Raw genomic sequence first — 18,384 nt, 5'->3', positions numbered from 1 at the left:
GTTCTTTTGTAACCAGCTTTTGAATATGGGTAGGTTTCTGTAAAAACACCACATTTTAAGCAAAAAGCAGAGATAATTCCATTTTTGTGACGGACTTTTCATAGAGATCCCATTCAGAGCGATCTTTAAAACAGACACAGACATGCAGCTGCTTGCCATAGGGCATTACTTCCGGGTTTAAAAAGTTGCGGTAGGGCGCCACCTGGTGGATAATAGCGGTATTACGGAAAGACGGAAAATCTCGTCATTGGCGGGGAAGCGTTTTCTCTTAATTGACGAGATATCTCGTCAATGGCGGTGAAAGAGTTAAGCTTAAGCCTTGTCTAGCGATACCAAAGGCTCTAAATAGTCATTAAACATCTAAATTATTTATTTGTAAATTTACTGAGTGGTGTACTGTCCTTAATACTTAATCTAATACAAAGATGCGTGTCCACATGCCCGTCTGACATTTTGGCTTCAGTTTTAAAACAGGACTTAAATAAAGTGCTTGATGTTGAAAGAGTTATTAACAGCGACAAGACTCGAAAACGATTTTTATTGAGTTGACTGACAGATCTGAAGTGTGCACACACAGACCTGAAGTAGATTGTCTGTTTTGACAAGAATTCACGCAGATGAAAACTGTAATGTCTTAAGTAAATGTTTGGTTAACTGTTGAGGAAAAATATCTGATGTGTAAGATAGATTATATTAGATAGATCCTTGCATTACGTAGATCTTAAAGCTGTCTGTCTCAGTGTCAATCAAACAATAAAAAATGCATTTTTTTCCTATAGATATTGTTTTTGACACTGTGTGTGTTAAATCTATTAGTTTTATCAGCAATTTTAAGGTACAGATGTTGTGATTTTGTTTTTTAACCTTCAAAAATCTTTATCTGGATTTTTTTCAAAATTAAATTTGTTCGGTCAACTTTAAACACGTGTAGCAGGTGTGTCATTTTTCCAGATTCCAACAAATCATGCATCGTTTTGAAGTTTAAATATAAAAGTTAAAGATATAAATAACTCATTTTGAAAATTCTGTGCTCATTCTGACTGATTTTGCCAGCATGGGTCACAAATGCTTTTTCACAGAGAGCTCTAATGGTGCATTCACACCAGCCGCGGTAGTGGCAGCAAAAACGCGCTATTCGCGAGTAGTTGGACGCTTAAACATTTACTCGCTTCATTAACATGTCTAGTCATTCGAGACATTCACGCGGAAATTCGCGTCATGAGAGGGGCTTCTGTGACTCTGCTGAAACTCCGCTTGCTTCCTGTAATCACGTCACTACTACAGCAAGGTCCTGATTGGTTAACGTGGCGCGAAAATCAAAAATCAACTTGCGCGTTTCCAGCAACAACGCTCAATTCACGCGTACTGTCTAATCGCCTCTTTTCATTGACTTAACATGTAAATCACTCGCCCTTGCCGCCTCTACTGCATCTGGTGTGAACCCTGCAATACAATACGACACTACTGAGAGCTCACATACTGTGCTGTATTTACTACATACTTCATACTATTTATTATTTTGTAGGTTGTAATTATGCTGTAATTAGGTTGTATTATTAATCATTGTAGTAATGCACAATTAATGTTCTCAAATATTTTACATTTTAAGCATACATTGTTTCAATTAAAAATAACTTATATTTTTTTTGCAACATGATCTCACGGAAAGTTTTGTTATAGTCATGCAAATTTTGATTCATTTATTTGTGTTCATGGCACGAAATTTAGCTTTTTTAGTGCCTTGAGCATGAATGTCTTTTTCGTGACATTTGCACGAATTTCTATAAATAGTTTTTCTTTTTCGTGTCCTTTTATGAATTGTTTCCTAATTGTTTTTTTCTTATTTTAAAATAATTCTCGTTTGGAGTTGGGGTAAGAATTGGGGTTTGGGTTAGGATGTTTAAAAATGTAACAGAAAGTGATTCTAACCCCAAGCGACAATGGTAAGAAAACAGGAAAAAACAATGAGAAAAAAATATAAAATGACATGAAAAATGTCATGCCACAGACACGAAAAACTATTTGTAGAAATTTGTGCGAGTGTCTTGAAAAAGACATTCGTGCTCAAAGCTGAATTTTGTTTCATGGTCACGAATTAATGAATCAAAATTTGCGTGACTATAACACAACTTATTGAAGAGTTTATATGGGTCAACCATTGTTCTGAATATACTTGTGTGTTTTGTCTGCTAACTTGCATTATGGATTAAGAGCAAGTACCTGTGCTTATGTCACAGGACATTCATTGTAATTATTTATAATTAATCTACTTCTTCTTAATGGATTGTATGGAGGAAAGCTATTACCCAACATGACCTCGCACACATAAGTTATATCTGACAAATATTTTTATCTTGGCCATTAAGCCAGAGGGCAGAGGTTTCCTCAGTTATGAAATATAACCTTGTACATTGTGTTGGCAGTGTTTTTGTTGGCCATTACAGCGTCTGTGCTTTTAATGGAGTCTGCTATTGAACCGCTATTCACAGTCGTCCTCTGCGTGTCTCGTCTGTGGTGCATTAACATTATTATCAAAGATTTGGATGAACTTTGTGACAAAACTAACACTGAACAGCATGCGCTGGTATTTCTGGCTGCTTTATTATATTAGCATTAGTGAATAAATATAGAGGAAACATTTAACGTGCCTTAAAGGCACGAGAGACATTCAAACACTAAAATAGTTTCTCATTATAAATCTGATTTATTTGTTGTGTGTTTACAGTAAGAATAGGCTGCTATATAAGTGTTTCTAGGTCACAAAGAGGAAATTAGGCATGCATTATTTTCATGCATTATTTTATAACGAACTGAAGTCTCAGTCTTCAAATATTTTTCTAAAGCCAAGCTACAAGACAACAAGTTTTTCAGTGCAGAAATATAATATAGCATAGTGGTTATTGATCTTGGCTGTCTTGAGCAAAACGCTCAATCTCTGGATACTTTAACAGGAGTAAATCTGTAATAAGTGTCACACTGGATAAAACATTGTGCTAAATGAATGCTGATGCATACAAAACTGACAGAGACATGAAAAATTGCAAGCTTCAATGCACTGGATTGTTATTGTAGTGTTATGATGATTTGATTTTGTCTGTTATTGTCAGATCACGGCGTCTGATTGGACTGAAGCTGAGGCCCGATATCACCTCTGTGAGGTTCTGTTTAAAGTTCATAAGGTACATGAAATGTCCTCCATTAGTTGTGTTTGTTATTTAAAGAAATGCTCCAGGATTATCTCTATGACCAAACTAGTTTTTATTCATCCTATAGTTTGTAAATGAAAATTGTTATTTAAAGGTGGTGTGTGTAAATTTTAGCGGCATCTAGTGGTGAGATTTTGAATTGCAACCAACAGCTAACCCCTCAATTTCAAAACGCATATAGTCGCTGCTACAGGAAAACGTAGGGATAAAACGTGCTCTGTAGAGCAGTTTGTCCGTTTAGGGCTACTGAAACATTACGGCGACTTCCATGTAAGACGACACACATCGTATGTAGATAAAAACGGCTCATTCTAAGTTAATAAAAACAATATGATTCCTTATGTAAGGTCTTTATACATCACTGATTATATAGTTATGTATATTATATTGCATTTCTGACAAAAGATTCTTCTAAAAGTTACACACTGCACCTTTAAAAAAAATGTATATAATTTTATTTATACATGAAAATATGGAGTGAACTGTCTGCAGCCCTCCTATTTTAAGCATACCATTACAACATATGTAACATAGACAGCAGGCGGTCTTGAAAACTAAAGTTTGTGTATCTCTGTGTTATTGTCTAGCTGTGGATAGGTGAAGATTGTTGGATACAGACACAGAAGTTTAGTGTGGGTGAACTGCGGGACAGCGAACCCTTCTGCTTCAGCGTTCTGGTGGGTCACGGTCAGAGTCTTTGCTTCAGTGTGGAGCTGGGATCAGATCTGGTTTTCTGGGAGAAAGCCTTTCAGAGAGCTGTATTCATGGAGGTACAGAGAGTACAGGTGAGTACCATGGTAAAACTTGACATTAAACAGAAACATTACAAGAACAGAAGAACCAAACATTTCTAGGCAAAGAAGAAAACTTGGTTGCCTGTGCATTTGTCATGTTTCATGGGTCATGATGGTCAGCCAGATTAGTCATCTAACTAGTGAATGTTTTTTTAACTATTTTAATATTTTTGTTTGTGTTGGAAGTGTTATCCTCTTTAAAACAATGCCAGTATTGTCATAAACAGTCAGATGGACACCCATGTGGATTTCAAAGTTTGTGTTTTTTATTCCCATTACTGTAACACAAATATATTTTATTTAGTTATAATTTGCATTAATTAAGCCACAATATGTAACATTTTGGTAATAAAATATCCAAAAACCACTTGCACAGTGTGATATATTTCATGCAGTGCAATGATTTGTTGGTTCAACTTAAAAAAGTTACAGTACATTCACATGGGGCGTCAGTGTTAATGCTTCTCATTTACTTTGAATGGGTGACATCATGAGTTGCCGAACTGAATTGTGGATCCGTCAGGGTAACATGATTGTTGTTGCTCACGGCAGAAGTTGAACATTTCTCAACTTTTCAAGCACCAACGCTGGCCTCAGCCAATCAGATCACCTTGTGCAAATAACTTAGTGCAGACGCTAGCCAATTACGTTTTATGCAAGAACGAAGAACAGAGGAGCATGTGTTCTGATTGGCTGTTGTCACTATGACGAATGCATCAGGACCATGCTTCAGACACGCCCTCCATCAAGTATTAATGCTGATGCCACGTATAAATGTACCGTGATTAACTGCGTTGCCTTAAATTTGTTTTAACTAAAAAGTATTATTATAAAACGGCTCATTCTGGTTCTTCATTCTGCTTGGTTGAAACGCGTTCTAAGCCGTGATAAAATACCCCGGTAAACCCACTGTTCAGACCGCATCACAAGTATCACTGCGCCACTGTTGCTGCATACTGATTTATGAAAATAAACACAAGAGTCTTTAATAATTTTTTTATTGGTCAACATTTTCACAATTATGGTGATATCCAGATAAATAACAGTAAATATTGTTGAGTAATTTCTTCAATAAAGAGAAAACGATCTCTGGGTTGTTTTTGTCTTAAATTAATATTTCCGCTATTATCCACTAGATGGCAATCTTACCCAACTTAAACACTTGACGCATTCACTCGACACAACAGCATTGTGGTGGATTTAGCATGACGTGTAAGTTTTGATCAGGCTCTGAATCTGATCTCTTACAAAAGTTTTTCACAAAAATTGAATTATCTTCGCTTTTAGCTGGAAATTTGAGAGGTGATAACTGATAAGAGACCAAATGAAGGTAGGATGAAACTGTTTTTTTGTTGTTGTTGTTGTTGTTGGAAAGCGGATAATCTGTTCTTTCATTTGATATTTTATGTTTATTTAAAGAAGATCATTTTTCTGTAAGGCATTAAACTAAAACTTAAAAAAAAACACTGACGGGGAAAGAGTTAAGCATGTTTCCAAGCATATTTGATCATCACTTCAACAGTTGCACGATATAAATGTTAATGTATATTTTAGATGAATGTTGATTTATAAAATAAACACCACAGTCTTTAATCATATTTTCATTGTTTCTTTGCTGCGTCTGTGTTGCTTGAGAATTGCGCTCTGTTGCAACCACACTTGATTCTGAGGAACTACTTTGTTTGTTGGAAGAGTAATATTTGTACTAATAAAATTTCAACTTATTTGTGTTGCATTTTGTGAAACCCTGCATAAGAAGTAACCGTTTTATAAACACAATAAACCCCGCGAAGCAGTGGGGTTACAGTGCATTTTATAACAGCTAAGGAGCGTTGTGTAACGCTGTGTAAGAAAGTTGTGTAAAACTCAAAATTTAAAGGCAACCAGGTAACTTACTTTTTTAAGTTGAATCAACTTTTTTGACAGTGTACTTTGTAAAAATCCAGGGAAATTCCTATTTTAAATAATGGCTCATCCCTTGTCATATCACCTATCAGGGAAGTAATATCCGCGCTATCCTCGGTTTCTGGATGTAGAAACTATCGACACATGAGTGTACAAATGCATAAGTGGCGGCTATACAGCATCTTAAACACGACTGTTGTGCCTTGCAGTTAATTCATTGCGATGACATAAAATAATGTCATCAACCATACAGGTAAAAAAAACATTAAGTCATTACCTCATAATGATTCTAAAAAACAACATCTGCCATCGTTCCAGAGTCTCCTTCATAACATCATTAAGCTTTGCCTTTGTTATTCTTTTAAATGCCACCAAGTGCCGAAAATCTTACATATTGTGGCTTAAAAGAAAATACCATAATACAGTAAAGTTAATACTGTATATTGGGGCAGTTTCCCAAACAGGTTATTTAACTTAGTTATTTTAGGACATTTAAGTAGTTTTTCAAACAAACCTTAAAAAACATTACTGCTGTGCATCTTGAGACAAAACATAAGATATGTCACTGCAAGGTGCTTTTAAATTAAGGCATGCATTTTAGTCTGGGACTAGAATAAGTTTGGTTCGGGAAACCACCCCTATATGTTATAAGATACGATGTGTGACAAGATATGATAAAAATAAAAAAACAGAAACAATAATGAGATCCATTTACTTTCAAATGTAAATGAAGATTATTGTATAATGACTTCACAATGAGACTTCAGAGAGACAAAGCTTTGATTTGTGTATCTCTCTTTACTGGAGTCCAGCTCATGTTAAACCAGCATCAGCGCTGTCTGTGTCTGATCATCACTTTAATTAAATTTCTCTGAAGAGCTTCTTCTTCTCCAGGATCTTCTCATTGAGCCGTTAAATTATCTTCACTCCACAAAGACCTGCAGCATCTCTGCTGTCTGTATATCAGACCTTGCACGCCGCTATTATGAAGTATATGCTAACAGACGTTCACAGGATGAAGGGATTTAGGTTTCAAAGGCTTCAGAGATTTATGTTACTCAATTCATTCTTATAAACCATACGAGGTCAAACGCAGAGCATCATTATACAGCTCGAAAAGAGCAAAACAACATTGTGTCTCATGAATACTCAACACGTGTGTGTGTGTGTGTGTGTGTGTGTGTGTCTGCATATCTACATTTATTTATGCCTCATGAGGATTATGTGGGTTTAGTGTTACAAACTCAGCATCATTTTTTCATATTCTGGTTTAGTTGGATAAATTACTAATATTTCTTGCAAGATATCAAAATGCTGATATCACAGCTCAAAGTTAAAAGCACAAAAGAGACATTTATGCACAGATGATGGTTTGTAACATGATGGTTTGCCCTTCAGTTATTTTGTGATGGAAGATTCTTCTAATAAAAACTGCTAGAAATTTGTAAATGTTCTTCAACTCAGTAATTCATCCTGATGGTAAAGTGGGCGATCACACGGATCATATTTGCATCTAAAAACAGCTGGATGTCACAGATGATATAACACGTCAGTCTTGAGACAAGTGTTTTAAAGTTTGACCTCTTAATATTTGACAAAGTGTCTTAAAAATCACCATGATGTGAGGAGCGCCACAAATAATGAGATGTATTATATAAAGGTCAAAAAGTCTGAAACATCGTTTACAGTTTTATTGTGCACTATTCATTAGTGTATGTAAAGATTGTATAAAAGTTCCTGTATGTGTGCGTTAAATATTTTGATGGCAGAATTTGGGAATACAATGGTAAGATTTGATTGATTGATTGATTGATTGATTGATTGATTGATTGATTGATTGATTGATTGATTGATTGATTGATTGAACAGTATCACAGAGCTCTTGTCTATGTCTGTTCAGGCACATCAAAACAAAAAGCTTGGTGCATTTTTTTCCTAACCCAAAGAAGAAAAAAAGAAAGAGTAATGAGAGTTTAAGCTGTATTACCCACAATTCTTAACCAGAGACATTTATAATAATACAAAGATAAAAAGCTGTCAGCGTGACATACAGAATGGGGCGACACGCAAAACCCACAAATTCCTCTGTTTAATTTTTTCAGTCATAACTGTCAATCACCTACCCGTTCTCATGACATGCGTATAAATAGCACAATTATGAAAAGTCATGCAATACAAATGTCCAATTTTGCATGCATGTGATACTCCAGTCCTTCCCGTTCACTTAATACGACTTAATATGTTTTTTCGAATTGGGGTTTGGGTTAGGATGTCATTTTATGCAACAGAAAGTTGTTTTAACCCCAAATGACATCTTAAAGCAAATCCCAAATCTAACCCCAAACCCAAACGACAATGGTTTAAAAATGGAGAAAGAACCGAGAGACCAATACATAAAACTTCACGAAAAGACGCATATGTATTGAGTGAACGGAAAGGACTGGCATATATCATATGCATGCAAAATTGGAGTTTTGCATATGTATCGCACAACTTTTCACATGGTGTGCTATTTATAGGGATCACAGTCTGCAGCGTGCAGTAAATATAGCAAAGATTTTATTATACAGAGACAATGCGACGGTTTTATGAAACACTGCCAGATTTTATTAAAGCTATTCTTGTGGATCATTCATGTAAGGAGGTCAGGAGTGCAGGATCACAATTTATCTCAGGTTAATTTTATTCCTTTTCAAATAAGTGCACAATCTGCAACACACATAATTGAATATTCTGTGAATGTCCACAGTTGAAATTGGTTGATATTTGATATTTCAGCACATTACAAGGAGATTATACTGTAGATTGAATCGCACTCACTTACTTGTAGCTAGAATGAGAAATGGGAGACGTCTGGATGTTTAATGCATGTGTAGAAAACTACCTCAACATTAGTATGTCTTTACACAAGTGATGCAAAAGTTACAAGTCAGAAGTGTTTTCTAGGTCACATCGTATACGAGCTGGGTGATGAATGAATTCAAATGAATGAAAGAATAAAGTGCATGATCTGCAGGCTTTAATTGCTCATTTAGGGGGCGTGGACACCAAAGCTTTTACGCGCCCGGCCGGCGCATGTTTTCAATTGTTTCCAATGGAAGCTCAGCGTTTTTCAAATAAGCCAGCAGCTAGCGGTTTTCTTCCGCACTGAAAATTGGCACTCAACTGTATTTCCGAAAAATATTCAACTTTGGGTGAAAAGCTCCGCTTGTCAATGTCAGTTCTCACACGGCCGTCCAATCACGGAGGAAGGGCGGAACAAATATCACAACAACCAGCCGGCTCATAGCTCAAGTATCACATCTACCAAAGTGCTCAGCTAAAGAAAGCTGGCACTCAGCTGAAGAAACAGCTGACATTTGGCGTCCTCCAGAAGTTTTCAGCTGCGTTTAAAAGTTTTGGTGTGCACGCCCCTTTAGTTTTTGGATTGACTGATGTCTGTGAGAACTAAGATCAGGTCTAAAGATCTGTGAGATTCGGTGTTAATGATGTTAAAACTGATGTTAAAGGTGGTGTAAAATGTAAACTGTATTTATGTAGGCATAGATGAACAATAAGAGTTGTGTACATGGTAATGACATCATGAGCCTCAAACATGAATCCTCCTTCTTATATAAACCTTGTGCATGAGAAAGACCGCTGGAAAACAAACCAATCTCAACATAACACCAACTGTGACGTTACAGTCCAGATGTACGCCTCAACATTAAATTAACTACAATGTTAATAACAAAGTTGTGACTATATAGCGCTATATGCTAGTTAATGCTATATGCTAGCGTTTCGGCTGAAGTTCTACTATTGACGTTATGGTTACGTTTTACAGGTCTATACTGAAAAAACTCAAACTTACCACTTAGAAACGTCCTTTAACAATCTCCAAACAATTGATTATTTCTTAAAATCTGTCTCTTCATCTGATACAGACTCAAAAAGATCTGTTTACACACACACAGAGCTACTGAATGAGAAACAGCCAATCAGAGCAGAGCTCAACATTATTATTCATGACCTTTCCAAATAAGGTAATAGACCATTTCATTTTAAAAGCAAATCCTAGGGTTGTAAATAGACATGTAAAACTGTGGCTGGATCATTTTTGCACTTAATAAAGCCACAAACATTCTGTGTAGATATCCGAGAGAAATTTAACAGATTATTACAATGCATTCTTTGGCACCTTTATGCATTAACACAACCACTAAATGTGATAATAAAATCTCAGTTAGCTGTTTCACAGTCTTTTAGAAACCATAAACATCTTTAATTTAAACAGAGATTACAGCTACTGTACTGTATGCATTCACATGCTTGAGTTTAGTATGTTTTAGACCCTCAAGAAACTTCATCAGATACAGTATAACATCATCATGAGTCTTCTCCAGTTTGTTTGACTGTTGTATAAAGACGAATTGTGAGGTACAGTCAGACGTTTGACTGTGGAAATGTGTTGTATTTACAGATTGTGAGACAGAAATTCTTGACAAACCTCAGTGTGTGTTTTTTTTTAAATCCCTCCGAGCAAACTCTCCAATTAGTGGCACATAGTCGCCGCTTCACATCTGACAGTCAGCGCTCACGCAAGGCGACGGTAAGCGCGACAAATCCGTTCGCTTTCCCTAGCAGATGAATTTAAAACACTACGACATTTGCATCTGTGAATGTAGTGACATCCCACCCACTCCAGTTCAAACAGATGAAGACCATTAAAGCTCAAGGCCTTATGTGTGCTCAGAGGTGTGATAATATTAAAATACATCGGTGCTTCAGGAGAGCGGCGGAAAGAAAACATCTTCCCAAATCTTTGTAGACAACAAGTGTATGATTGCATAGTGGTTCCAATGGGAGTTGCAAACTTTTTGTTATATAAATAAAGTCTTTGTATGTGAACTATATGCTTTTTGTGACTATAGTGTGTGCGTGTGAGTCCAGAGAGAGGAATCTTTATTATTGTATAAGATTTGGGAAGCAATGCCATATAGATAAAGCTCAGCATTGAGAACAAACTGTAGGGGATCTGTGAATTGGAAATATCAGAGAATATTAACATTGCATGGTCTCTGTCTGGAAAGGTCATGGAAGTTCATAAAAATTTAAAATGTTATTAAAAAGTCATATTGAAAGTTGTATAGTATGCATCAGTTTTTAGAGTTCAGCTTTAAAATATTTCATCAGCTAGAAAATTCAATTTGCATGATGATTTTTAAATCACACGTGACATGGATATTTATTTATTCAAACTCTGTAAGAATCGTGGAGATTTTATTTTCAGAGTTTATATACAGGTATAAATTACAGCGCTAATGAACAGTGTGGGTGAGTTTAATGTGAAAAATAATAGAGACCCAAGAGAAATGTGAGGATACGTGAAAATGTTTCCCACTGTAGACGTCAGCTCAGTTTTGACAAACATTAATTGGTTCCTACTGTTGGGTGTCCAAAAATATCTCTTTCCTTTTCAGGCCTAATTGATTTCAAGAACCACTAACTGTAAAACTGCGAATAATACTTTTACATGATATGCATAATTATGCACTAATGTTTCATCTTTAGAGAACCTGAGCTGAAAAACACATAAGAGATTGAATTAGTGATTTGAATTAGTGATAATCAGAAAGTGTACAGTATCTCAGACGGCTGTAAGCTAATATGATTTTGAGAGACAGTGTGCTGTGAATGCTGTTGTGTTTTCAATCACATTGCTTAGGAATAGAAAGTTTTCAAAATCTAATTATAAAGTTTAAAGTTGCTCTTCATGATCAGGTGACGGGAGGAGAAACATCATCTTACAGGTGCTGCTGGTATCTCTGTCAGTCCATTAACTAAAAGCTTTTTAGTTGGACACTGTTACCTGAATGAACTTAAAGCTTAATAAATAAATTCATCTAAATGGAAATACTTAAACTGTACCTGACTGCTTCAGGGCGTGTGTGTGTGTGTGTGTGTGTGTGTGTGTGTGTGTGTGTGTGTGTGTGCGTGCATGCCTGTGTGTATGAAGATGTGCGTGTCTGGATTTGTGTGTGTGTGTTTATGTCTGTGTCTCATTGTGCGTGTGTGTGTCTGTGTTAATGATTGAACAACCACATTAAACACTAAAAGCCGATCAAAACACCTTAGCAACTGCATAGCAGCGCCCTGGCAACCACCCAGAACATCCCAGATTCCTGGCAGCACGTTTTGCATGAGCAAAAACTCTTGAATGAATTTACAAAATGTTGCCAACTTTGCTTTAAAAGATATTAAAGATATAAAATGTCTTTATTGTTTTAATGCAAATTCAATTAAATTGTTAGATGTTATTTGTTATTGCTGATGTTATGAAAAGTGTTGGGCAGCGGTTGCTATAGCAACTGAACATCACCCGTCCTATTTCTGGAGGAATAAAAGCACACTGTGTTGAGATCGTTGTATGGGATTGTTGAAAATGTTTAGCTGTTTTAATAAAAATGTTATAGAAAACAATAACCGCTGTGAATCATAAAGATTTATATTGTTTAATAATATTGTAAAAATGTTTTTCATCAACAGTCTAAAAGTTACACATGCAGCAGTCAAGGGAAGATCCAGTGCTTTACCATTGACTTTCAGTCTGGATTCTCCTGCTCAGAAAATGTTTCAAAGGTAAGATGACAAGCGTGATGTTAATATCAGCTTTTAATTCATGTATACATGTATCTAAATAAGCACAAAACTAAATAAACAGGCTTATGTTTATGTTGATTGTATCACATAAAGACAGTTTGCTCTTTCAGAAGCTATTTTTATAAGCAAACGTTTATGAGTCACTCTCAATACTAACAATATCTCCAGCACTTTATTCCTGCTGTGATTTCATTAAACCGGTAAAGTTTTGTGCTTCTGTGTGATAACAATAACCTACAGTAATTAATATAACATCAAAATATCAAGCGATTAATTAAATAAAGTTTACGTTTTGACAACCCTACATAAAGTAATGACTAAATCGAGCTCTATTTTTCATTCTGTTTATTTGTGTAAATTAAAATTAAATTTAAAATTAAAGTATATAATTAACTGTATATTTCTGATCCCAGTATATTTTTACACAAACACATTTTTACATGCAGGGCTTAACACATTTATTAGACCATCTGTCTACTCATAAGGGTCATTTTTTTTTAAAATTGAGATACATCATCTAAAAGTTGAATAAATAAGCTTTCTATTGATGTATGGTTTGTTATTATAGGAAAATTATTGAAAAATATCTAATGTCCTAATGTCCTTAGCAACTGCATCCACTTACAAAAATATTTTTTTCTTATATATTAACTGTCAATCGATTAAAATATTTAATCTAGATTAATCGCATGATTGTCATGAGTTAACTTTTGATTCGCAACATAATCGCACATTTTTATTAGCCTGACGTTGTCATACTCAATTCTAGTCAGAATTTGAGTCTGATACCGCTCCATTGAGCTATAATTATGAGGCGTGTCTCAACCGAAAAATGCCTCTGCACTCAACTGGATAGACATACGACCAATCAGAGCAACGGGGTGTGAGGCGTCTTTTGCAGCCTGACCGAACTGCTAGTTATTTCGCTACAATGACACTAACATTGTGATTATACTAAGTCTGAGTTAGCGAATGTACATCAACACCTACTATGTTTACAACATTTAGTTTATATCACAACATTAAGTATTTACTAAGTCATAGAGTAAGACTATCTCTTACCATTTGTACGTTAGGTGAACTTCATCCACGACGATACCCATTACGTTTGCTTGAAAATATTGGAGCCTAGCATGTCCCTCCACTTATTCAGCAACCACGATTCTGGGCTTCCGAAAAAAAGCTGGCAACGACCGCTAATTATATCCATCTCGTCATGCACGCTGAGTTGCATCGCCGTGATAACGTTGCGACCAACTTTTGCCGAATCCCGTAGGAAGGATGGCAAAAACATCAACCAATGCCTTGCTCGCGTTTCTCTGTTCCTCTTTAAAAGTCAATGCTCTGTCGATATCTTTTAGAACAGACTCAATGTCAGAATCCACACATCTGAACTCTACAGCGGCAGCCATTCAACACACGTGCTCTTTGGTGACATGGTTCATTACGTTAATGCAGATTATCTGTCCATCATCGTATAAAGCCCGCCCTGACAATTTGATTGGTTCGACCAGCTTTGGGTCTAGCATAGCAGCTCCTCAACGCAGAAACCCCAGACCCATCTTCCCGTTCTCAAAATGTTGTGGGCGGGGTTAAGATCGGCTGGCACCCAGGCTACATTTTTATATGTTCTATTCTTTACCGTTTTTAACACTTTTCAAGTTTTTAAAACTCTAATCAACATAGGCATGGACAAAGATGACAATATCTATATATGTTTAACTTTTTTCTTTCTTTTTTATTTTTTGACTGACATTAAGACAGACAGCTTTAAGATCTAATGCAAGGATCTAATATAATCTTACACATCAGACATTTCCCTTAACAGTTAATCAAACATTTATCTAAGACATAACAGATCAGCCCAGTCTCACAAAATTTCTTTATATAGTCACGTAATTTTTTGATTCTTTTTTCGTGTTATTATCACGAATTTCCGTGTTTTTTCAGAATCGTATAAGGAATTCCTGTTTTGGTGTGATTATCACGTATTGGTTACTCAACTGTTTTGTCCTATTTTCTTACTATTGTCGCTTTGGTTTAGGGTTAGATTTACATAAAATGACTTCCCTACCCAAACCCAACTCTAACCCTAATGCCAGGCGACATATAAAAAAATAAATCCGAAAAATAGTATAAACCAATATATAAAGTTTAATGCAAGCACCAAATCTTACCCTAAACCGAAGCGACAATGGTTTAAAAATAGAAAAAAGCAGTTGAGTAACCAATACGTGATAATATCACAAAAAATAATAAAAATATTACGTGACTATATCACGAAACCTCATGAGACTGGTAGAACAGATTATATCTGCATGAATTCTTGTCAAAACAGATATTTTTAAAAGTGTAATTCTGTCTATGTATGCATGGGGGTCACGTGCCTGTGTGCATGCTTCAGATCTGTCAGTCAACGCGAAGAAGATCCCGAAATGTATCTTTCTTAATAACTATTTTAACGTCCTGCATGTTTTAAAACTGAAACCAAAATCTCAGACGCACAAGTGAATGGACACGCATCATTTGTATTAGGACAGTCCGTAATTTTAGAAGTTTGATGACTATTTACTGTCCAAGGCTGCATCTTCATTTATCCAACAACGTGCTAGGCCTATAGGGTCAGAAATTGCGCATTGCGATAATCGCACATTTATAAAATTAGTCTAGTTAAAATGAATTTACGTCAATACGTTATTAATGCATTCATTTTGGCAGCCAGAATATTTATGGTAGGAAATGTACAAAATATTTCAACACATTCTCACTCCCCAAGGCGTCAAAATCTGAAGCATGTTCAAACGCCTTCAGCGTCAGTATGAAGACACGAAGGGTGCCCCTATGCGTCACTATATCGACGAAATGGGAACTCCGTTGCTTTCATGCTAATCCCTCAGCATCGGATATAGACGAAAGGGAATCCCGGAAGGTGATGCCGTCACGTTATGCGACGATCGGCAGGATCATGATGCTTCTGGACGGAAACTACTCAATTTTTGTTCCAAATTTTTTACCATTGTCGCTTGGGGTTGGGGTTAGAACCACTTTCTGTTACATAACATTACATCCTAACCCAAACCCAACTCTAACCCTAACCCCAAGCGACAATGGTTTAAAAATCAGAAGACAAAAAGTATAAACCAATACAGACATCCTAACCCAAACCGGAACTCTAACCCCAAGCAACAGTGGCTTAAAAATCAGAAGACAAAAAGTATAAACAAACTGACATCAAAACCCCAAATCTAACCCCAACCCCAAGCGACAATGGTTTAAAAATTGGAAAAAAATTGAGTAGTTAACGTCCAGAAGCATCATGATCCTGCCGATCGTCGCATAACGTGACAGCATCACCTTCCGGGATTCCCTTTCGTCTATATCCGGCGCTGAGGGATTAGCATGAAAGCAACGGAATTCCCATTTCGTCGATATAGTGACGCATAGGGGCACCCTTCGTGTCTTCATACTGACGCTGAAGGCGTTTGAACATGCTTCAGATTTTGATGCCTTGGGAAGTGAGAATGTGTTGAATATTTTCATGGAACATAATCTTTACTTAATATCCTTATGATTTTTTGCATAAAAGAAAAATTGATATTTTTGACCCATACAATTAGTATTGTTGGCTATTGCTACATATTTACCCGTGTGACTTATGTTGTCCAGGGTCACATTTCAGCCTGAACGTATTTTATGGTATGATGTGAGTCGTACCCCTAACCCCAACTTAACTGGGGTAAAAGCAAATAATACAAAACACCTCTAAATGTGGTTGTAAAAAATTAATAATAATTAGCCACCTCTTAAAATAAGTATGAACTGCCATGAGTTTGTGTTGGTCTGTTTGTCTCAATGATTATCCAGCATCACACAGTAAAGTCATCGTTTTTATCAGGAGTTCAAAAAAATGTGTCAAAATAAATACATTTAAAAAAGTAAAAAATCAAGTTAAGCATATATAAATGTAAGTAGAAAAAGTGGTGTATTAAAGCAGTGGTTCTCAACCTTTTTCATTTTAGGGCACCCCTATTGTCCACAACAATATTTCAAGCCCCCCCCCCCAAAAAAAAACTACAGCTTGGCATGACAATGTAAATTTGTTACAAAAATAACCAAACTATAAGAAATTTCTTGATTTTTTATTGATTTAGCTTATTATAACTCTTGTTTTGTCCTATTTTGAATAACTTTAAGTCATCTTGAGGTCCCCTGTGGGCCCCGGCCCCTGCTTGAGAAACACTGGATTAGAGGACCGAGTCACTTCATTAAATGACTCTTGGACTCTTGCAGCTGTACAAATGCAAATTGAGAAACACAAGCGCACACACATACACGCGCACACACCGCAGTTAAAGTCGATTGGCTGTTACTTTAATGTTTGTGTGTTTTAACACAGTTCACTTCATTCTAATGAAACTGCTTTCATTGACTTCAACTAAATGTTAGACGTCTGCTCATATTATCATCTAAACCTTTGCCTTTACAGAGGTCATCACGAGTAAATCAAATAACCTTGATCTTTTGAAATAAGAGATCACTGTGCTATAAAAGCAAATTACAACTTTCAATCACAATGTTTTGCTATTTTCTTATTTACAGAAACCTATTTGGAAATATAAGTTCTCTCAGCTGAAAGGTTCCTCAGATGATGGCAAAACACGAGTCAAACTCTTGTTCCAGAATTCAGAAAACAAACAGATTGAGATGAAGGTCAGACTTGGTGCACTTGTAAATATTTACCAATAAGCATATATGTATTATTCTGTTAATGCTAAGTGCTATTACCTTACTAAATAAATGTATTTTTCATGCTTTTAGGAGTTGGAGTTTGCTAACCTGACCGCCGTCCTTCACTGTATTCATTCATTCATCGCTGCTCGAGTGGCAACCATTGATCCTGTCTTTGTCAACAATCAAAGCATCACACAGAAATACATCAACAACAGCTAGAGACTTTCATCTTTACATCCACAACGTGTCTATTTTATGCACTGCATCCATGGATATAACCTAGTTCTTGTTATTTTTGTATGAATCTTCTCAATTCAGAAAAAAACATCTAGATGATCATGCGTTGAGTTTTGATTTCTTACTAATATGATGGATTATGTGTTTAAATGAACTCATATTGATTATGTAGCAGACGTTTACGCATTATTAGTTAATGCATGCACTATATTTAACCATTCACAGAGGCCAAAACGGGTGAATCTTCAAGACACTTCCTGCTGTAATATCAACCAAACAATCAGACGTTTGCTGTTCTTTTGACGTTGCCCTTTTCATGTTTTATTTAACACCTCAAAAGAAGAAACTGTGTATTTAGTGCAGAACTAAATGGAAGGATATTTTTAAGTCAGTATTGATAGTTTGTAGTTGTTTAATTGAGAAGTCTTACCAACTACTGTTCACACTCAGAAATGTAATTATCGGTCCATTTTCTTACAATTGTCCCTGATCTGCTGTTTAGTTTGGTGTTAATTCAATTATTTTCCAAATAAAGGAACAGTTTGTTCAAAGAAATTAATCTTTTATCCTTGATCCAAATGAATGCTGAAAACTATTTATGTGTTTGTGTGCGTGCGTGCATGAATGAAAATTATTATTTTTTTTCACTTTTTTTTAGCTTTAGCTATAAAATGCTTTATAATTGATTTGTTTAGTTAGATGAACGTGAATCATACCACACCACCATATAAAGCACAATGTGACTGAAAAAACGTAACTGTAAATCAGCCAAACTTTTTTTAATTCACTCGGGTTGTTATGTAATTTAGGATTTGTCACGTACAGTACTCCACACGCTGCTGAGAGGCCGACGACAAAGAGCTTTGAAG

The 18,384-nt window shown here is 35.9% G+C and overlaps 1 protein-coding gene across 1 annotated transcript in view; it reads left to right on the top strand.

Moving 5' to 3' along the window:
* Positions 1-18,064, top strand: part of sntg2 (syntrophin, gamma 2) — a 59,461-nt gene extending 41,397 nt beyond the window's left edge. Inside the window, exons 15-19 of the mRNA XM_055172744.2 lie at positions 3,108-3,179; positions 3,794-3,991; positions 12,434-12,526; positions 17,147-17,257; positions 17,366-18,064. Of these exons, the coding sequence (XP_055028719.2) occupies positions 3,108-3,179; positions 3,794-3,991; positions 12,434-12,526; positions 17,147-17,257; positions 17,366-17,497 (606 nt within the window). The 3' untranslated portion in view covers positions 17,498-18,064. The remainder of the gene's footprint in view (positions 1-3,107; positions 3,180-3,793; positions 3,992-12,433; positions 12,527-17,146; positions 17,258-17,365) is intronic.
* The last annotated feature ends 320 nt before the right edge of the window (positions 18,065-18,384 follow it).

The sequence above is a fragment of the Misgurnus anguillicaudatus genome, chromosome 7 (genome assembly GCF_027580225.2).
Source record: "Misgurnus anguillicaudatus chromosome 7, ASM2758022v2, whole genome shotgun sequence".
Taxonomy (NCBI): domain Eukaryota; kingdom Metazoa; phylum Chordata; class Actinopteri; order Cypriniformes; family Cobitidae; genus Misgurnus; species Misgurnus anguillicaudatus.
This window is presented reverse-complemented; position numbering and strand designations above follow the sequence as displayed.